This window comes from Hypanus sabinus, chromosome X2, assembly GCF_030144855.1.
Source record: "Hypanus sabinus isolate sHypSab1 chromosome X2, sHypSab1.hap1, whole genome shotgun sequence".
Classification (NCBI taxonomy): Eukaryota; Metazoa; Chordata; class Chondrichthyes; order Myliobatiformes; family Dasyatidae; genus Hypanus; species Hypanus sabinus.
Genome location: NC_082739.1, coordinates 36,425,828 through 36,447,972, shown reverse-complemented (window position 1 = coordinate 36,447,972; position 22,145 = coordinate 36,425,828). Strand labels below are relative to the sequence as shown.

At 42.4% G+C, this 22,145-nt stretch overlaps 2 protein-coding genes across 2 annotated transcripts in view; both read left to right on the top strand.

Annotated features, from left to right (window-relative positions):
- Positions 1-222: 222 nt before the first annotated feature.
- Positions 223-22,145, top strand: part of fez1 (fasciculation and elongation protein zeta 1 (zygin I)) — a 92,499-nt gene continuing 70,576 nt past the window's right edge. The window contains exon 1 of the mRNA XM_059957249.1: positions 223-568. Coding sequence (XP_059813232.1) covers positions 237-568 — 332 coding nt within the window. The 5' untranslated portion in view covers positions 223-236. The remainder of the gene's footprint in view (positions 569-22,145) is intronic.
- Positions 16,257-17,487, top strand: LOC132385247 (CKLF-like MARVEL transmembrane domain-containing protein 6). Its single transcript, XM_059957251.1, has one exon. The coding sequence runs from the start codon at positions 16,332-16,334 to the stop codon at positions 16,926-16,928; it is 597 nt and encodes a 198-aa protein (XP_059813234.1). The 5' UTR covers positions 16,257-16,331; the 3' UTR covers positions 16,929-17,487.

Sequence of the window (22,145 nt, the reverse complement as noted above, 5' to 3'; positions counted from 1 at the left end):
AACGATGGGGACCAGAGGAATAGATCTAATGGAATTGCTCTCCTGTGAGCTGGCATGGACCCGATGGGCCGAAAAATCTCCTTCTGCTCTGTTACCGGGGATGGGTTATGGGTTTGGGGGAGAGATGTGAACTCCCTGCTCTTTTTTCCTGGAGCGGAGATGATCTCACCTTCTCCAATGCGCAGTCTCTCCGCAGTCCTCCGCTCCTGAGCACTCGCCTCTCGCTCTCCGGTTCGATGGCAGCTCCGCTCGTCACCCTCGATGAAGAATGGCAGGATTTCTACGAGCTGAAACCCGACCGAGCCGGGGGACGGGGGCAGCTGGAAGAGGAGAACCTGAACGAGTTGGGATCGGTGAGAACGGCGGGAGTCTCCCACTTTGAAGACCTAAGCGAGCTGGACAATTTCACCACGGAAATTATGAGCTTCAAATCCATGGAGGATCTGGTGAACGATTTCGATGAGAAACTCAACGTTTGTTTCCGAAATTACAACGAGAAGACGGAGAATTTGGCTCCGGTAATAAAGCAGATGGCGGAAGAGGAGGAAGAATTAATCAGGGATGATGAGTAAGTGGTTTGTAAAATCTCAACAATATAATTCACAATGAGCAATTGAGACAAAAAAATCTGAGCATTTCGATTAATCACAAAAGTGAAATGAACGCCGCTGTGGCGGATTTTATTTTTAAATGTCCTACAAAATGATTTTATTGTTGATTCATCCTTGCAGTTGAATTTAATGAAGCGGCGTTTGCTTTATGTAAGAATGAAGCTGCTGCGCGTTGTTACAGGGATACCTTTTGTTAGACGTTTTCGCAGTGACCCGACACTCAGCTCCATCACCTGCAGAACACTGCTGGATTTCCTCTCACTTCTCAAAAGGTTTGACCACAAAAAAAAGACCAGAATGCACAAATTCACATCACAAAATCCTGATCCTGACCATTATTGCAATGGGATTTAAGTGTTTTAGATTAAAATACTGGGCAGGATAATTTAAATATTGTGCAGCCACGGAAGTCTGTTTTCTAAATTTGAAAAAAATTGAGTAGGTCTGGACCAGAAGGTCCAGGGTAGTTGCTGCATTTGAAGGTGCAGTAAAACACAAAGCTGTTCGAATGGATGTGTATGTGGAGAAAGAGAGATGAGAGCGATTTCAGGGATAATTACTGCACCAGGCAAACCCAGTTTTTCCCATAGTCCATCATGTAATGGTCAAAGGATGATGCCCTGATTACCCACTTGAGGCTATTTTGCTACCCGAACGGCGATCACTTCCCATTATCGTTGGTTGCCACTGTCTTCAGCTCCGGCACTTGAGGCAGGTTCCGCAGAACTGGACCTGGTGCTGGGGTGGCATTCGCAATGAAAGGGCAATGTTGTCACGTGCATCTAATCCACAATGGCCAGATGTGCCCACATTCATATTCACTGGGAAATCTGTGCCCTCAGTCTGGGGCATGTTGCAGTCCTGCCCGTGGTTCTGTACTTATTCAGATGTCTCCAATTAGTGGGAAATGATGAAATTAATGGCTCAGTGAGCAAGTGCATTACTGAGTAGAGTACAGCACTGAACATATCACCCAGAAGACCGCTTGGCTTCACTCCTGTGTGGAATTAGCTGGTTTCATCTGATGAGTAAAGTAGACATGGTTGTCCCCGAGCCTTTTGGATAAAGTGTCTCTTCCTCTGGTTATCCGAAAACGCGCGCGCGCGTGTGCGTGTGTGTGTGTGTGTGTGTGTGTGTGTGTGTGTGTGTGTGTGTGTGTGTGTGTGTGTGTGTGTGTGTGTGTTTGTGTGTGTGTGTGTTTGTGTGTGTGTGCGTGTAAACACGCATACCTCTCCCTCCCCACCGCCAATTCAAGGCAAAGGCAGTGGATATCAAAGTGCTTTGATATCCACAGGCAAACTGACCTGTATTGTCATGGTTTAACCATAGGTTTGTTATACCGCAGAGAGACCATTCAGCCCATCAAGTCAGTACCATTTCTCTGCTCTTTCTCCATAGCCCTGCAATTTCCCATCAGAAAAATATCCAAGTGAGCGCTACAATGGAATTTGCATCCACCACACTGTCAGTGCACACTTATTATTTGCCATGTTAATAAAGCATATTTTTCTCATCTTACTCTAATGTTTTAAATCTGTGACCTTCTCTGTTAATGGCAATAGCTTCTCTCTCTCTCTCTCTCTCTCTCTCTCTCTCTCTCTCTCTCTCTCTCTCTCTCTCTCTCTTATTTATTTATATATATATACCTGCCATAATTTTTATGTCTTATCTTCAGAAGCAGGATGTCACCAGAACCTAAAAATTGTTCCTTGAGGAAAGATAGGAAAAGCTGAGATTGGAAAAAAAGCCACTGAGAGAGATTTACTTATGGTGAATAACATTCTGAGGAGAATAAATAGGAAGTAGATATTTCCTTGAGTAAGAAAAGCAGGGAATCATCTGCTAAAGGCTAGTTCTGTGGCACTCAAGTCTGGTACCCAGGCCTGTAGCAAAAAAGCAGGTATGATTTGCGGAGGGCTATTTCAAGGGTGAAGAGACAATTTTGAATGAGGATGGATGCGTCATCAGATGCATGGCAACTCTGGCAGGGTCTGCAAGACATTACTCCCTACAAAGTGAAACCCAGTAGCATGAATGGCAGCGATGCTTCACTGCAGATGAACTTAACGCCTTCTACGCACGCTTTGAAAGGGAGAACACAACTACAGCTGTGAAGATCCCTGCTGCACCTGATGACCCTGTGATCTCTGTCTCAGAGGCCGATGTTAGACTGTCTTTAAAGAGAGTGAACCCTCGCAAGGCGGAAGGTCCCGATGGAGTACCTGGTAAGGATCTGAAAACCTGTGTCAACCAACTAGTGGGAGTATTCATGGACATTTTCAACCTTTCACTATTACGGGCAGAAGTTCCCACTTGCTTCAAAAAGACAACAATTATACCAGTGCCTAAGAAGAATAATGTGAGCTGCCTTAATGACTATCGCCTGGGAGCACTCACATCGACAGTGATGAAATGCTTTGAGAGGTTGGTCATGACTAGACTGAACTCCTGCCTCAGCAAGGACTTGGACCCATTGCAATTTGCCTATCGCCCCAATAGATCAAAGGCAGACGCAGTCTCAATGGCTCTCCACACAGCTTTAAACCACCTGGACAACACAAACACCTACGTCAGGATGCTGTTCATCGACTATAGCTCAGCATTTAATACCATCATTCCCACAATCCTGATTGAGAATTTGCAGAACCTGGGCCTCTGTACCTCCCTCTGCAATTGGATCCTTGACTTCCTAACTGGGAGACCACAATCTGTGTGGCTGACAATCAACACTAGCACACCTCAGGGGTGTGTGCTTAGCCCATTGCTGTACTCTCTATATACACATGACTGTGTGGCTAGGCATAACTCAAATACCACCTATAAATTTGCTGATGATACAACCACTGTTGATAGAATCTCAGGTGGTGTCGAGAGGGCGTACAGGAGTGAGATATGCCAACTAGTGGAGTGGTGCCGCAGCAACAACCTGGCACTCAACATCAGTGAGATGAAAGAGCTGATTGTGGACTTCAGGAAGGGTAAGACGAAGGAACACATACCAATCCTCATAGAGGGATCAGAAGTTGAGAGGAAGGTCCCGGTGGAGTACCTCGTAAGGCTCTGAAAACCTGTGGCAACCAACTAGCGGGAGTACTCAAGGACATTTTCACTGGCGGAAGTTCCCACTTGCTTTAAAAAGGCAACAATTATACCAGTGCCTAAGAAGAATAATCTGAGCAGCCTTAATGACTATCGCCCAGAGGCACTCACGTCTACAGTGATGAAGCGCCTTGAGAGGTTGGTCATGATGAGATGGAACTCCTGCCCCAGCAAGGACCTAGCCCCGTTGCAACTTGCCTATCGCCACAATAGGTCAATGGCTCTCCACATGGTTTTAGGTCACCTGGACAACACAAACACCTTTGTCAGGATGCTGTTCATCAACTATAGCTCAGCATTTAATACCATCATTCCCACAATCCTGATTGAGAAGTTGCAGAACAGGGCCTCTGTACCTCCTTCTACAATTGGATCCTTGACTTCCTAACTGGAAGACCACAGTCTGTGCAGATTGGTGATAACATCTCCTCCTCGCTGACGATCGACACTGGTACACCCCTGGGGTGGGTGTTTAGCCCACTGCTCTACTCTCTTTATACACATGACTGTGTTGCTAGACATAGCTCAAACCCCATCTATAAATTTGCTGATGATACAACCATTGTTGGTAGAGTCTCAGGTGATGACGAGAGGGCGTACAGGAGTGAGATATGCCAACTAGCGGAGTGGTGCCGCAGCAACAACCTGGCACTCAACGTCAGTAAAACAAAAGAGTTGATTGTGGACTTCAGGAAGGGTAAGGCGAAGGAACACATACCAATCCTCATAGAGGGATCAGAAGTGGAGAGAGTGAGCAGCTTCAAGTTCCTGGGTGTCAAGATCTCTGAGGATCTAACCTGGTCCCAACATATCGATGTTGTTATAAAGAAGGGAAGACAGCGGCTATAGTTCATTAGGAGTTTGAAGAGATTTGGCATGTCAACAAATACACTCAAAAACTTCTATAGATGTACCATGGAGAGCACTCTGACAGGCTACATTACTGTCTGGTATGGGGTGGAGGGGGTGTGCAGCTACTGCACATGACTGAAAGACGCTGCAGAGGATTGTAAATCTAGTCAGCTTCATCTTGGGTACTAGCTTACAAAGTATCCAGGACATCTTCAGGGAGCAGTGTCTCAGAAATCGGCGTCCATTATTAAGGACCTCCAGCACCCAGGGCATGACCTTTTCTCACTGTTACCATCAGGTAGGAGGTACAGAAGCCTGAAGGCACATACTCAGCGATTCAGGAACAGCTTCTTTCCCTCTGCCATCTGATTCCTAAATGGACATTGAATGTTTGGACACTACCTCACTTTAATATACAGTATTTCTGTTTTTTGCATGTTTTTCAATCTATTCAATATACAGTCAGCCCTCCTTATCTGAGGGTTCCACATGCGTGGATTCAACCAACCATGGACCGGGAAAACCCGGAAGTTCTCTCTCCAGCACTCGTTGTTTGAGCATGTACAGACTTTTTTTTCTTGTCATTATTTCCTAAACAATACAGTATAACAACTATTTACATAGCATTTACATTGTATTAGGTATTATAAGTAATCTAGAGATGATTTAAAGTATACAGGAGGATGTGCATAGGTTACCGCAGATCAGGAATCGAAAAAAATACAGGAAGTTCTCTAAGTTGGAATGAGGAGGGACCTCATAGAAACATTTTGAATGTTGAAAGGCATGGACAGAGTGGATGTGGCAAAGTTGTTTCCCATGGTGGGGGAGTCTGGTATGAGAGGGCATGACTTATGGATTGAAGGGCACCCATTCAGAACAGAGATGCGAAGAAATTCTTTTAACCAGAGGGTGGTGAATCTGTGGAATTTGTTGCCACGGGTGGCAGTGGAGGTCAAGTCATTGTGTGTATTTAAGACAGAGATTGATAGGTATCTGAGTAGTCAGGGCATCAAAGGTTATGGTGAGAAGGCGGGGGAATGGGACTAAAAGGGAGAATGGATCAGCACATGATAGAATGGCAGAGCAGACTCGATGGGCCAAACGGCCGACTTCTGCTCCTTTATCTTATGGTCTTATAGGTACATCCGGTATTATTTAGCGTCAATTAGTCAAACGTTTGACTCAGTATATTTTACCTTTCTATGCATCTAAAACACTTAAGAAACATATGTATTTCAATAATTAAACCATTGCGTTGCTTCGTAATAATTGTAGCTTTCATCGGGGCAGGGCCTTCACATGCTCCATTATTCTCACTTTATCCTTTAAGATTGTTCTGATCATTGACCGACTGTAGCCTAATGCTTTTAGATAGATAGTTCAAATCCATTTGCACAGTGGAAGTCAGTAATGATGTTTAGAATATTTTGGAAAGTGTTCTGTAAATTTATCTCCTGCGATCAAATTCAAAGTGGTCACTTGAAGGTTCCTGGCAGTGCAATAGGTGGTTTGACGCTTCCTGAGTTAATCAAGCATTAACATCACTTCCAAAAAAAAAATTATGCAATTACCTACATGCCATCTAATGTGAACTGGCTTGGTTCAGTCGGTAGCTTTAATTTCCTTAAGTCATGTTGATTTTACTATCCAATATGAGGCCTTATATGGTTAGAGAAAGTATCCTTCAAATGGATCAGGCACACCTATCTCTTCCAGTTGTTCAGCTAAGGTCTCAGAACTATTTAAAGAAGAACAGTTCCTACTAGGTCGCCTGACCAAAAGTCCATTTCCAAAATGAACTCACGAAGTAAAAATGAGACCCATCAGTGCAAGAAGAATTGTGTTCTTTGTTTCTTTGTTTGCTTGACCAGGTTTTGGTTTTAGTTTATTACATGTGCCAAAATACAGTGAAAACCTTGTCTTGTGTACTGTTCATACAGCTTACATCATTAGACAGCGCATTGAGCTAGAACAAGGTAAAACAATAACCATGCAGAATGAAGTGTCAAAGCTATCAAAAGAGTGCAGTGCAGTGCAAGATCATGCCAAGGTAGATTGAGAGGCCAAGAGTCCATCTTATCATACAAAAGTCTGTTCAAAAGTCTTATAACTCCCTTTCTTTTTGATTTGGCTGTAGAGCCTCTGGCGATTGCATTTCTAAGCTGTTCTGAATTGACGGGGACCTGGAGATCAACTTTATGTTGAGCATAAAGTTTCTCTTTATGCTGATGATCTATTACTCTTTCTTTCAAATCCATCCACATCCTTACCTCCAATGTTTTCACTTCTTGATCAATTTAGCCAGTTCTCTGGCTATAACCTTAATTTACATAGGAGTGAACTTTTCCCAATTAATAAAGAAGCACAAGTGTTAGCATTTCGCGACCTCCCCTTTAAAGTAGTTGATAATCAATTTACCTACCTTGGTATTACAGTTACAAGGAAGTTTAAAGATCTTTTTTGTGAAAATTTTGCCAATCTTTTGTACTGTACAAAACAGAGTTTGTCACAATGGTCACCTCTATCTATGTCTTTGGTAGGTCGTATTAATGTTATTAAAATGTGTGTTCTCCCTAAATTTTTATATTTATTTCAATCTATTCCAATTTTCATTTCTAAAACCTTTTTTGATTCCTTAGACTCTATTATTTTGTCCTATCTGTGGAAGAGTAAGCGTTCTAGAATTAATAAAGTTTATCTTCAAAAATCTAAAAAAGAGGGTGGCAGTGCCTTACCTAATTTTCGTCTATACTACTGGGCAGCTAACATACGTTGTCTTATCTTCTAGTCTTTTTTCCATAGCCAATCTGACTGCCCTAATTGGGTAGCAATGGAGCTGAATTCCACTAAGGATCTATCTATTTCTGCACTTCTTGGTTCTGCACTCCCTAGTAGTTTGCCTAGACTAATTGTTAATCCTCTTGTTAGACATACTTTGCAAATATGGGCCCAGTTTAGGAAATTTTATAGTTTTTATGGTTTTTCCCTTTCTAGTCCTATTTTACATAATCATCTTTTTCTACCTACTATGTATGATTCAACATTTTATGATTGGTATAGAAAGGACATTAGGTATTTTGAAGATATTTTTATCGATAATCGCTTCACATCCTTTCAACAGCTCTCTGCTAAGTTCAATCTACCTAATGCCCATTTCTTTAGATATTTCCAAATTAGACATTTTATCAATCCTTTATTTCCCAACTTCCCTGAAATGCCCGAGAAAAATGCTATGGACTTATTTCTTTCTATTAATCCATTGGGTAAAGGCTTAATATCTTTTATTCATGATAAATTAGTATCCTTACGGCGTGCCCCTGTGGATAAAATCAGAATGGCTTGGGAGCATGACTTAAATATCCCTTTATCTGATGAGGTTTGGGACTCGATTCTCAAATCGGTTAATTCAACTTCTCTTTGTGCTCGCCACTGTCTTTTACAGTTTAAGATTGTTCATAGGGCCCATATGTACAAATCTAAACTATCTCAATTTTATCCTAATATTAGTCCCCTTTGTGATAAATGCAAAAGTGATGAGGCTTCTCTTATTCATATGAATTGGACCTATCCTAGTCTAGAGAAATGTTGGAGAGATGTTTTTATAACCTTATCCTGCATTCTGAATCGCCACTTAGAACCTAACCCTTTAATTGCTCTGTTTGGTTTCTTGGGTGAGACAGATATATGCTTGAGTTCGACTAAATGTTGAATATTATCTTTTGCTTCTCTCCTGGCTAGATGTCTAATTCTTCTTAGATGGAGAGATGTTGCCCCACCCACGCATGCTCAATGGCTTAACGATATCATGTCCTGTTTAGACCTTGAAAAAATTCATTATTCAGTTCTTAATTCGGAGATAAAGTTTCATAAGGTCTGGGGACCTTTTATTGAGTATTTTCATAACTTTTTCTTTTAATTAAGTTTTATTTTGGTCCCTTGCTTTCGGCTTTTTTTTGGTAGTAGGCATTATTATCTTCTGTTTTCAATTGTATTTACAGTTTTGGGGGTTTGAATGTTCTGATTTATATTTTCTACGTTTTGTTTTGGTTGGTCTGGAGTTTTTTTTGTGGGGTTGGGGGTGGACACTAACTTTACGCGACTTCAACTTGGGTGCTCTTTCAATTATTTTATTTTGTATTATATTACTATTGTATGCTTATCTTGCACTGTGCTAATTTCCTATTTTGCTTTTGGGGTTTTTTTTGTTTGTAGTGTTGTAGAAAATGCATTAAAAATCAATTTAAAAAAAAAAGAACAAAAGTCTTATAACTCGGTTTGAAGCTGTCCTTGAACCTGGTGGTAGGTGCTTTCAGACTGCAACTGCTTTCCTGTCTGTTCTTTTTAAAGCACATGATAATGGCAGCAGGTGTGGAATAAACTGGGTCACATCCTTCACCATCCAGGTATTCGCTGCAGAAATTTGAACTATTTTGACAGGATCGTTTTATGGCTAGTTTGGCACCAGATTTATATTCAGCTAAATTAGCACTGAGTAATATTATGCGGATTTAAAACTGGTGTTCTTTCTGCTCCTGTGGGTTATCTCCATGCCAAGCTCGATTAAGTTCACTCCATCTAGTAATTCATTTGATAACCAGAATGATGTGGGGCAACACAGGTTAGGAATGCCCCAATTAATAATCTGAGCTGTTGGTTCATCAGTGAGGTGAGAGTATTAGACATCCAGGGCTGGGTGACTAAGTTATCTGGTTAAACTGAACAATCAAATGATGCAAAATGTCCTATGAACAAATTTTGAAGAAAAAATTGGGAATTTAGCTTATTCACATTCCACATCAGAAACCAATGACTTGGGCAATGTTACAGTGTTAGCGCTGGTGACATTTCACAGCAAAACCTTCTATCAAATGGTACAAGGTGCCTTGAGATGTGCCTAAGTCTGGAGACGTGCTATATAAATGCAACTCCATTTGTTTGCTCCAGAAAGAAAAATGGAACTCTCCCTATAAAGCCTGTTGTCCCTTTTTAGAAATAAACAGAACAGAGATATTTCAAGTAATCTATACAACTTGATATTAATATGGTGTTCACTAAACACTTAAGTTTTGTCCTTATCATTTATGATGTTATTTCAACTCATTATGCCCACATTCCATCTCATAGAGTCATAGAACATGACAGTACAGGAACAGGGCCTTCAGTCAATCTAGTCCATGCAAACCATTAATCTGCCTAGTCCCATTGATCTGTACCCAAAACATAGTCCTCCATACCCTCCCCATCCATGTACCTATCCAACTTTCCCTTCAATGTTGAAATAGATCCTGCATCCACCGCTTGTGCTGGCAGCTGGTTCCACACTCTCTCCACTCTCTGAAAAAGTTCTCCCTCATGTTCCCCTTAAACCGTTCACCTTTCACCCTTAACCCATGACCTCTAGTTCTAGTCTCACCCAACCGCAATGGAAAAAGCCTGCTTGAATTTGCCCTATCTATTTCCTTTATAATTTTGCATGCCTCTATCAAATCTCCCCTCAGTTCCAATAAATAATGTCTTAACCTATTTAATCTTTCCTTATAATTCAGGTCCTTCAGTCCCGGCAACATCCTTGTAAATTTTCTCTGTACTCTTTCAACCTTATTTCCATCTTTCCTGTAGGTAGGTGACCAAAACTGGACACAATAATCCAAATTAGGCCTCACCAACATCTTGTACAACTTCAACATAACATCCCATCTCCTGTACTCAAAACAGTGATTTATGAAGGCCAATGTGCAAAAAGCTTTCATTAGAACCCTATTTACCTGTGATGCCACTTTCAATGAATTATGGACCCATATTCCCAGATCCCTTTGTTCTACAGCATTCCTCAGTGCCCTACCACTCACTGTGTAAGGCCTACTCTGATTGGTCCTTCCAAAGTGCAACACCTCACACTTGTCTGCATTAAATTCCAACTGCCATGTTTTAACCCATTTCACCAGCTGGTTCGGATCCCACTGCAAGCTGTGATCATCTTCTTTGCTGTCCATTACACCCCCAATCTTGGTGTCATCTGCAAATTTGCTGATCCAGTTAACCACATTATCATCCAGATCGTTGATATGGATGACAAACAGCAACAGACCCAGCTTCAATCTATATGGCACACCACTAGTCACAGGCCTCCAATCAGAGAAGCAACCATCTAAGGCCATTGTAGATTGGCTTCTTCTGTGAAGCCAATGTCCAATCCAATTTACTACCTCATCTTGAATGTTGAGCGACTGAACCTTCTTGACCAAACTCACATGCAGAACCTTGTCAGATGCCTTGTTAAAGCCGATATAGACAACATCCACTGCCTTGTCTTCATCAACTTTTCTAGTAACTTCTTTGAAAAAACTCTGTTAGATTGGTTGGATATGACATATCACACACAAAGCTATACTGACTATCTCTAATCATGCCATGTCTATTCAAATGTGAAAGCCCATGTAGACAACACCCACTGCCTTGCCTTCATCAACTTTCCTGGTAACCTCCTCGAAAAACTCTAAGATTGGTTAGACATGACTTATCATACACAAAGTCCTGTTGACTAACCCTAATCAGTGTCTGTCTATTCAAATACTTATATATCTGGTCCATCCCAATAACATTCCCACCTACTGATGTCAAGCTCACCAGCCTACAATTTCCTGACTTACTCTTAGAGATTTTCTTAAACAATTAAAGAACATTAGCAGTCCTCCAATCATCTGGAACCACACCCATGGCTAAGGATGTTTTAAAAATCTCTGCTGGGGCCCCTGCAATTTCAGCACTAGCCTCCCACAGGTTCCAAAAGAACACATTGTCAAGCCCTAGGGATTTATCCACCCTAATTTGTCTCAAGACAGCAAACACCTCCTCCTGTGTAATCTGTATGAGGTCTATGACCTCGCTGCTGCATTGCCTCATTTCTATAGACTCTGTGTTTGCCTTCCAAATTAATACAGATGCAAAAATCTTGGATCTTGGACCTCCAGAAAGTGCCCACAGCAGGGGTGTTTGATAAGTTTCTGGCCTAGGTACCTTTCTATCCTTTTGCTTTTAATATATTGGTAGAAGCCCTTAGGATTCTCCTTCATCACCTTGTCTTCTAGAGCAACCTTATGTCTTCATTTAGCACTCTTAATTTCCTTCTTATGCTTTCTCTTGCATTTGTTATGCTCCATAAGTCCTCATTTGTTCCTACCTGCTTATACCTGCTATGCACCTCCTTTTTTCTTAACTAGGGCCTCAATATCTCTCAAAAATCAAGGTTCCCTAAACCTGTTAACCTTACCTTTTATTCTGACAGGTACATGTAAGCTTTGTACTCCTAAGATTTCACTTTCGTAGGCCTCCTACATACTAAATACACCTTTGCCAGAAAACAGCCTGTCCAGATCCTTTCTGATACCATCAAAATTGGCCTTTTTCCAGTTTGGAATCTCACCCCGAGGACCAGACCCATCCTTTTCCACAATTACCTTGAAACTAATGGCATTATGATCACGAGATGCAAAATGTTCCTCCACACAAATTTCTGTCACCTGCCCTGTCTCATTCCCTAATAGGAGATTTAGTATCATACTGTCTCTGGTTGGGACTTCTGTGTACTGATTATTTCCTGAGCACATTTAACAAGCTCATTCCCATCCAGCCCTTTTACAGTATGGGAGTCCAAATCAATATGTTCATTCATTTTGTGCTGCGTTGAAAAAATCAATATGTGGAAAGTTAAAATCACCTGCTATCACAATCTTGTTTCTTGCTACATTCTGCGATCTCTCTACAAATTTGCTCCTTTATTTAAAGTGTGTTTTAATGTGTTGTCTATAATTCCAGTAACATGATCATACCTTTCTTATTTCTCAGTTCTACCCATAAAGCTTCACTGGTTGAGCTCCTCGGTTTCTCCTGACAGAGCACTGCCGTGACATTTTCCCTAACTAGCAATGACTCCCTTCCTTCTTGAATCCGTCCCACTCTATCATATTTAAAACAACGGAGCCCTGGAATATTGACCTGCCAATCCTGCCCCTCCTGCGACCAAGTCTCACTCATGGCTACAATGTCATAATTCCACATGCTGATCCATGCCCTAAGCTCATCTACTTTTCCTATAATACTCCTTGTATTGAGATATATGCAGCTCACAACATTAGTCCCACCATGCCCAATCTTTCAATTCCTGACTTTATATGTAGGCTTAGCAACATCTTTCTCCATTACCACTTCAATATCCATTCTCATGCTCTGGATCCCATCCTCTTACAACTCTAAGTTAAGCACCACCGTTGCAGCACTAGAAAACCTTACTGCAAGGGAAGGTTTATTTCTGTGCCTTTATTTTTGAGTTATATAATGTGGTATGTCTTCAGTTCTCTGCTGCAGTTATGTAAGAGTTAATTCCATTAGTCCAAATTCTCAGTCAATGTGAATGAAGACAGATGAATGAGTTAGAGGTGGCTTCCTATTTTCCCTGATTTTCCCATTTATGTCTTCGCATGATAGCATTGCAGAATTGTTGAATTTCACCATTCACACTGATTAATTCACATTGATAAAATTGTATTTCTATATTATATTGACTGTTGTGGTGTACATACTATTTATTACAAATTACTATAAATTGCACATTGCACATTTAGACAGATGTAATGTAAGGATTTTTACTCCTCATGTACGTGAAAGATGTAAGAAATAAAGTCAATTCAACTCGTTCAATTCAACAAAATACTAGCAGGAGCAGAGATGTTGAAATGTAGCTTTTGGAACAACATGAACCAACACAAGTGTTGCCAAAAGTGAAACAGGCTGTGTTTATTATTCATGAGCGGAATTTTTGATCAATTATTTTCATCTGTACTGGCAGCAAATTATAGGTCTTTCATCTTCACGGCTAACATTTGTATTGTGCCTTTAATATAGTAAAGCACCATCAAATGAAATTTGATATTGGTACATAAGGGAGGAAGAACAAGCGATCAATAGCTCTGACAAGATTGGGAAATGACCTAGATGGAGAGAGGGAGAGAGGGTGGGAAGGTCTTTAAATGTCAAAAAAAAGGATTCGGAACAAGGAAGGCAGTGGGAGAGCATCTAAGGATTTCCAGCGTAAAGCCATTTTGAGTTCTTGGGGGAAGAGAGAGGCCAGACTGCACAGGCACGTGATGTCAGTCAGTTGAGCGCAAACAGTTTAAAAAGAAGGCAGCCATATCCAGCGGGCAGCAGAGTGAAAAGGCTTTGGCTCCACGGGCTTCAGCAGTAACTGGATGAGCTGAGGCAGTTGTTGATTGCAAAAGGAGGTAGTGTGTGTGTGAGGCCAGTTTTCTGTGGTCAGTATCAGATGTGGGAGGTCCTGGAGTCTCCCAGCGTCCTGGACGGCCACATCTGCACCCGGTGCATCGAGATGCAACTCCTAAGGGACCGTGTTAGGGAACTGGAGCTGCAGCTCGATGACCTTCGTCTGGACATGGAGGGTGAGGAGGTGATAGAGAGGAGTTACAGACAGGTGGTCACTCCAGGGCCACGGGGGACAGAGAAATGGGTCACAGACAGGAGAGGGAAGGGGAAGAGTCAGGTACTAGAGAGTACCCCTGTGGCTGTACCCCTTGACAATAAGTACTCCTGTTTGAGTACTGTTGGTGGGGACACCCTACCTGGGGGAAGTGACAGTGGCCGTGCCTCTGGCACAGAGTTTGGCCCTGTGGCTCAGAAGGGTAGGGAAAGGAAGAGAAAAGCAGTAGTGATAGGGGATTCTGTAGTCAGGGGTTCAGACAGGTGATTCTGTGGACGCAGGAAAGAAACTTGGATGGTAGTTTGTCTCCCAGGTGCCAGGGTCCGGGATGTTTCTGATCGTGTCCAAGATATCCTGTGGTGGGAGGGAGAACAGCCAGAGGTTGTGGTACATATTGGTACCAATGACATAGGTAGGAAAAGGGAAGAGGTCCTGAAAGAAGACTACAGGGAGTTAGGAAGGAAGTTGAAAAGCAGGACCTCAAAGATAGTAATCTTGGGATTACTACCTGTGTCACGCGACAGTGAGAATAGGAATGGAATGAGGTGGAGGATAAATGCGTGGCTGAGGGATTGGAGCAGGGGGCAGGGATTCAGATTTCTGGATTATTCGGACATCTTTTGGGGTGGGTGTGACCTGTACAAAAAGGATGGGTTGCACTTGAATCCCAGGGGGACCAATATCCTGGTGGGCAGATTTGATAGAGCTTTTGGGGAGGGTTTAAACTAGTTTAGCAGGGGGGTGGGAATCAGAATGTGAGTGCAGGGATTAAGGTAAAAGGACAAGGGCATGATGCTAAGAGTTCTGAGTTGATGAAGAAGGACAGGCAGGGGATAGAACATAATTGTAGCCAGTTAAAGGGGTTGAAATGTGTCTATTCCAATGCTATGAGTATTAGGAACAAGGAGGATGAACTTAGAGCATGGATTAGTACATGGAACTACGATGTTGTGGCCGTTACTGAAACTTGTTAGGAGGAAGGGCAGGATTGGATGATGCAGGTCCCGGGGTTCAGGTATTTTAAAAGGAATAGGATGGGAGGTAGAAAAGGGGAGGAGGGAGTGGCATTTCTGGTCAGGGATAGTATCACGGCTATAGAAAGGGAGGACGCTGCAGAGGGAGTGTCCACAGAGTCAGTCTGGGTGGAAGTCAGAAATAGGAAGGGATCAAGCACTGTGCTGAGAGTAGTCTATAGGCCCCCAAATAGGCCTCGGGACACCGAGGAGCAGATAAACAGGCAGATTTTAGAATGGTGCAGGAAATACAGGGTAGTAGTTAAGGGTGATTTCAACTTCCCTCATATTGACTGGCACCTCCTGAGTGCAAGGGGGATAGATGGGGCTGAATTTGTCAGGTGTGTTTTCAAGAAGGATTCCTGACACAGTATGTGGACCGGCTGACGAGAGGAGAGGCTACACTGGATCTAGTTCTGGGTAATGAACCTGGTCAGGTGGCAGACCTCTTGGTGGGGGAGCAATTTGGTGAAAGTGACCACAACTCCCTTAGCTTCAGCATAGCTATGGAAAGGGATAAAATCAGACAAAATGGTGAAGTGCTTAACTGGGGAAGGGCTAACTTTGAAGGGATGAGGCAGGAACTAGCGAGAGTAAATTGGAAACAGATGTTCAAAGGGGAAAGCACAGAAGTAATGTGGGAGAAGTTTAGGGACCACTTGAGCTGGGTTCAGGATAAGTTTGTCCCACTGAGGCAAGGAAAAAATGGTAGGAAAAGGGAACCGTGGCTGACGAAACATGTGAGGCAATTTGTCAAGAGGAAAAAGGAAGCATATGTTAGGTATAAGAAGCAGGAAGCAGGAGGGGCTTATGAGAAATATAGAGTAGCCAGGAAGGAGCTAAAGAAAGGACTTAGAAGAGCTCAAAAGGGGCATGAGAAGGCTTTGGCATGTAGGAATAAGGAGAACCCCAAGGCGATCTATGCGTATGTGAAGAATAGGAGGATGACGAAAACAAAGGTGGAACCGCTAAAGGATAAAGAGGGCAACATGTGCCTGGAAGCGGAGGAGGTTGGGGAGGTCCTAAATGAGTACTTTGCTTTAGTACTCACAAGTGAAAAGGATCTTGATCAGGATGAGGTCGAAGTAGAACAGGCCTGTGTGCTGGACAATGTGGAGATTAAGGAAGAAGAAGTGCTGGATCTTCTTAAAAACATTAAGGGAAAGAGAAGGAGTTTACAGGGAACGAACAGCTCTGTTGAGTTGAGGAAGTGGTTGAGGGAGTGTTGGTGGGGCCGCCGCCTCTTTAATACTCAGCGACACAATGCCGCAGCGGGAAACGCCGGGGAACGGAGCCATGGAGGTGGGCCAGGTCTACGAGAGAACCACTGAGCCCATCCAGAGTACCGGGGGCTTCTGTAATTTAGGCTACTTCTCCAGAAAAAGATGTATTGCGAAGGTGTTGGAAGTGGTCTTTTCATTTCTCGCCTTTGTTCTGGAAGAGGTGGTGGCAATCTGCAACGTCTGTCATGCACTTTATTTCTTCGAGTTTGTCAGCTGCAGCGCCTTCTTCCTGACTTTACTGCTGTTAATTATATTGGGTACTTCTCTGAGACAAAAAGTGGACAGAATCGACTGGAAAAAAGTGGACATTTTTTATACTGCTGTGATAGCGTTGTTTTTCGTGATTGCCTCAATCGTGTTTGCAGCCAAGAATGGAGGATCTGACTTGGAGAAAGCTGCTGTGGCATTTGGATTCCTGGCTTCTTTTGCCTTCGTAGTGGATGCTGTGCTGTATTTGATAGAAGAGAAATGGAGCACTAGCAGAAAAGAAACAGGGCCACCTGAGACAACAAGAAGCTCTGAAAATGTCAAAGGAGAGACAGATCCATTGAATGATCCTGCAACTGTACCTGTCTGAGCTGCAGAGGCAAACCTCGTGTTTTTAAAGAAAAATAAATAATTTACCTGTTTTGTATGTGTGTATTTTAAATGCTTGGACTTGATCCAAGAAAATAAACTGTTCAAAGATCTCTCGTCTTTGGCCTAAATGTCAGGTGTTTCTTTTCCTAGTTGTGAGTCGAACCCATGATACAAATTGCTGATTATCATTTAAGCATGATTCCTTTATGTATATATTTAATAGGCAGATGGGATAAGATTAATGAACTTGGTGATCTGTGGTCATACAGTGTGTTGGTGTTTCTGGTCTGAACCTTTTCCCTATTATGAAGAATTTACATTTTGTTCATGGAAACTGGGATTTAAATGATATCATAACTTGCATATTGTGCCTCTTAATTGTTTAAATCAATCTTGTTATATCAAAAATAGTCTTGTTTATAATTGTTTAAAGCAAAATGCCAACAAAAGTACACTAATATTCACTTTCTTTACACAATTTAGTCAAGTTGCTTGAACAATGATATTTAAGTACCTGCTTTATCTTGTATTCAGTTTAAGTCTATGAATGGACTTCTGAAATATTTCTGATAATTTTAAATTTAAAAAAAAAAAAACATTAAGATTGATAAATCCCCAGGGCCGGATATGATACACCCCAGGTTGTTGTGGGAATTGAGAGAAGAGATCGCAGGAGCATTAGCTATGATCTTTGAATCCTCTTTGGCTGCAGGGGAAGTGCCGGAGGACTGGAGAATGGCAAACGTAGTTCCCTTGTTTAAAAAAGGTAATAGAGAGAAACCTAGGATCTATAGACCAGTGAGTCTTACGTCGGTGGTCTGCAAACTACTGGAAAGGATTCTTAAGGATAGGATCTACTTGGAGAAGTACAGTCTACTCATGGATAGTCAACATGGCTTTGTGAAGGGAAGATCGTGCCTCAAGAGCCTGATTGAGTTTCTTGAAGAGGTAACAAAAGAAGTTGATGAGGGTAGGGCAGTGGATGTGGTCTACATGGACTTTAGCATTTGACAAGGTCCCTCACGAGAGACTCATCCAGAAAGACATGAGGCATGGGATAAGTGGAACCTTGGCTGTTTGGATAAAAATTGGCTTAAAGGAAGAAAGCAGAGGGTAGCTGTGGAAGGAAAGTATTCTGCCTGGTGGTCGGTGACTAGTGGAGTGCCGTAGGGATCTGTCCTGGGACCCCTGCTATTTGTGGTTTTTATAAATGACCTGGATGAAGAGGCAGAAGGATGGGTGAGTAAGTTTGCAGATGACACAAAGATTGGAGGAGTTGTGGATGGAGCTGTAGGTTGTCAAAGGGTACAAGAGGATATAGACAGGCTGCAGAGTTGGGCAGAAAAATGGCAGATGGAGTTCAATCTGGACAAGTGTGAGGTGATGCATTTTGGAAGGACAAACCAGAAGACTGAGTACAGGATTAATGGTCAGTTACTAAAGAGTGTGGACGAACAAAGGGACTTTGGGGTTCAAATCCATACATCCCTCAAGGTCGCTGCACAGGTTGATAGGGTAGTTAAGAAGGCCTATGGGATGCTAGGCTTCATTAAAAGGGGGATTGAGTTCAAGAGTAGAGAGGTCATGTTGCAACTCTACAAATCTCTGGTGAGACCGCACTTAGAGTATTGTGTTCAATTCTGGTCACCTCATTATAGGAAGGATGTGAAAGCTATGGAGAGGGTGCAGAGGGGATTTACCAGGATGTTGCCTGATTTGGAGAACAAGTCGTAAGAAGCAAGGTTAGCAGAGCTGAGACTTTTCTCTTTCGAGCATAGAAGAATGAGAGGGGACTTGATCGGGGTCTACAAGATTATGAGAGGCATAGATAGGGTGGATAGTCAGTACCTGTTTCCCAGGGCACCAACAGCAAACACCAGAGGGCATATGTACAAAATTAAGGGAGGGAAGTTTAAGGGAGACATCAGGGGTAAGTTTTTTACACATAGAGTTGTGAGTGCCTAGAATGACTTGCCAGGGACAGTGGTGGAGGCTAAAACATTAGGGGTATTTAAGAGCCTCTTGGACAGGCACATGGATGAAAGAAAAATGTAGGGTTATGGGATAGTGTGGGTTTAGTATTTTTTTAAGGATTATATGGGTCGGCACAACATGGAGGGCTGAAGGGCCTGTACTGTGCTGTAGTGTTCTATTGTTTTGTTTTCCCACAGGTAGCTACGAGTCTTTGGAAACCTTTCTCCCAAAGGGCAGTGGTAGCAGCATTTTTGATATTTTTAAGGCAGAGTTAGAGACTTGATAAGAAAGCTTAATGTGGGTGGCAGGATTATAATCAGATTAACCATGATTTTATTGAATGGCGGAGCAGGCTTGAGGGGCTAAGGGAGCTACTCCTGCACCTAGTTTGTAAATTCACGTGTTATCCACTGCCATTGACTGGATGTGGTCGGATTGCAAAGCTTTCATCTGATCAGTTGCTACTGCGCTTGCTATTTAACACACACATCGTCCTGTGTTGTGTGGGTCTGGTCAGTGCTTGCATACGTGCACATGCTCATACACGTGTCTGGGAAGTAGAGCCTCTTTCCTCTCTTTGCCATTGGATCAAGACCTTCCTCTGCCACGCCTATGTGGTACCTGGTGTTCAATAGCCACCAAATGTTAAAATAACTCAGATATGGGCATCTTCCACTCTTCACAGCTTGTATGGATGCAACTCATCCCTGAGCCAAATACACTAGTTGAAAGGTGGTGGTCAGGTATTAATAGAAAGTTTTAAAGGTGATCCATTAGCAACAATATCTCCTCCACAATGACCATCAGCACATGGAGAATGCACAACAGTGCATCTACTTCCTTAGAAGTTTGCGAAAATTCAGCATGACATCTAAAACTTTGACAAGCTTTTATAGATGTATGGTGGAGAGTATATAGACTGGTTGCAATATGGCCTGATATGGAAATACCAATGCCCTTCAATGAAAAATCCGACAAAGTGTAGTGAATACAACCCAGTCCATCACGGGTAAAGCCCTCCTCACTGTGAGCTCATCTACACGGAATGATGGTGCAGGAAAGCTGCACCCATCATCAGGGACCCCCACCACTCAGGTCATGCTCTCTTGTCTCTGCTGCCATCAGGAAGGAGGTACAGGAGCCTCAGGACTCACACCACCAGGTTCAGAAACAGTTATTACCCCTCAACCTTGAACTCTTGAACCAGAGGGGATAACATCACTCAACTTCACTTGCCTTGCCCATCATTGAAGTGTTCCAACAACCTATGGACTCATTGTCAAGAGCTCTTCGTCTCATGTTCTTGATATTTATTGATTAGTATTTCTTTTTTCTTTTGTATTTGCGCAGTTTGTTGTCTTTTGCACATTGGTTGTTTGTCCACCCTGTTGGATGCAGGCTTTCACTGATTCTCTTATGGTTCTTGGATTTGTTAAGTATGTGCGCAAAAAATGAATTTCAGGATGGTATGTGGTGTGTTATGTCCATAGCCCCCTCCTTTGTGAGAATCGCAAGATCACTGTTGGGTTGGGCCAAGGGGCCCAGGAAATGAGAGAAGAGACACGCAGACTGGCTCATTTCCCCGGCGACGTAAAGCTACGGGACATGGCCATTGTCTCTTGGAGACCAATTTGTGGATTGAGCTACTATACTACGTGAACGCCCTCAGGCAAAGTGGGCTGGTTGAGGGAGAGAGTGCACACCCCCAACCTGATTGATATCTACGACCCTGCGAGTCAGGATAAAAGAGGGTCTGTAGGAACAGTCCCTCAGACGCACCAGAAGAAACGTTAAGCGACCACGTAACAGCAGGAAGTCATCTGAAGGAGGCCACTTGCGTTCAGTTCCGTTGCTGGAATTGGTGGCTGGAACCACAGAAAACGGCTTTTAGCTAACAACGGGGAACCAACTCCCCTGACTCAACGGATTGGCATCATAAAAGACTTGGGCAAGTTTAAAACGCCTCACTCTTAAACCCAAAAACGCTGCAGCTTGAATGAACTAACAGTGACTGTTATATTTCCATCGAACAATACATTATCTCCTAGACAACGATAGAGCTATTTTTTTATTGGTTATTATTATACCCGTACTTTAGATTTAGTATTGACGACGTATATTATCTGTATATTTGCTTTAATCTTATTTTTGTGCCCTTTATCAATAAATACTTTTAAAAATAGTACCATCAGACTTCAACGGACCTCTCTATCTTTGCTGGTAAGCGATCCAGTTACGGGATTTCGTAACAGGTGACACCTATATACTTTGATAATGAACCTACTTTGAACTCTTCTTTCTCCGGCATTTTGATATGAGCCTCAAGCTGTTAAAATTCAAGCCTCCACATTAAAAATCCAGCAAGAATAACAATAAGCATTTGTCCTTTAGTATCTCCAACATAAAGGCTGGATGTGTGATGTTCTGGGATATTAGCAAAGCCTGCAAAACATATTGGGGCATATAATCCTGTTGTCCTGCATGGGAGTATTGCCCAATATAAAATCTGGCTGTCGGATCACCAATCTGTAGTCTATATATCCCAGCAATTCAGGGAAAAGAAAATCTCATCGTGCCTTTATCTTACTTCTCTGTTTATACTTCTCCCATTAATGTAATCATCCCAGTTGATAAAGGTAGTTTGACATGACCAGGAGAATATAGTGCTTTAATTGGTTTATTGGATGTCAATCCTTGAGACTCCACTGTGCAAAGTTTAGCAACAAACACTTAATGCATGAAGATACATTGGCCATTATTTTAATGGATAGCAGAAAAGAGTCAGCATCTCCATCAGATTTGAGGACAGAGTGAAAACAAGTAAATGCAATAGCTTCGAAAGCAATATTTTAAATAATTCAGCTCCTGCTGACTCACTGTTTCTATGGCCTCCCGATAATGTTTCCAAATTATAACCATTCCTAAGTAAATCTGATCAAGTGCTTGCTATTCCCTGGTGCACAGAGAATGGTGGGCAAACCAATTAAAAGGATTTGATAGGAAAAATGCAGATAGTTCTCTGTTGGTAACTTACAACTAAATAAGTGCACTCTTAAAATTAGAGCCAGGTCATTTAGGAAGACCGTATGAATAGACCATAAGGTATAGGAGGAGAATTAGGCCATTCAACCCATTGAATCTGCTCCATCATTCAACCATGGCTGAATTTTGTCAACCCCATTTTTCTGATTTCTCCCCATCAATCTTAAGTCCTGTACCAATCAAGAACCTAGCAGTCACT

What these genes read in the sequence shown, in the direction of transcription:
- LOC132385247 (XM_059957251.1), top strand. Translation starts at nt 16,332, where the DNA reads ATGCCGCAGCGGGAAACGCCGGGGAACGGAGCCATGGAGGTGGGCCAG.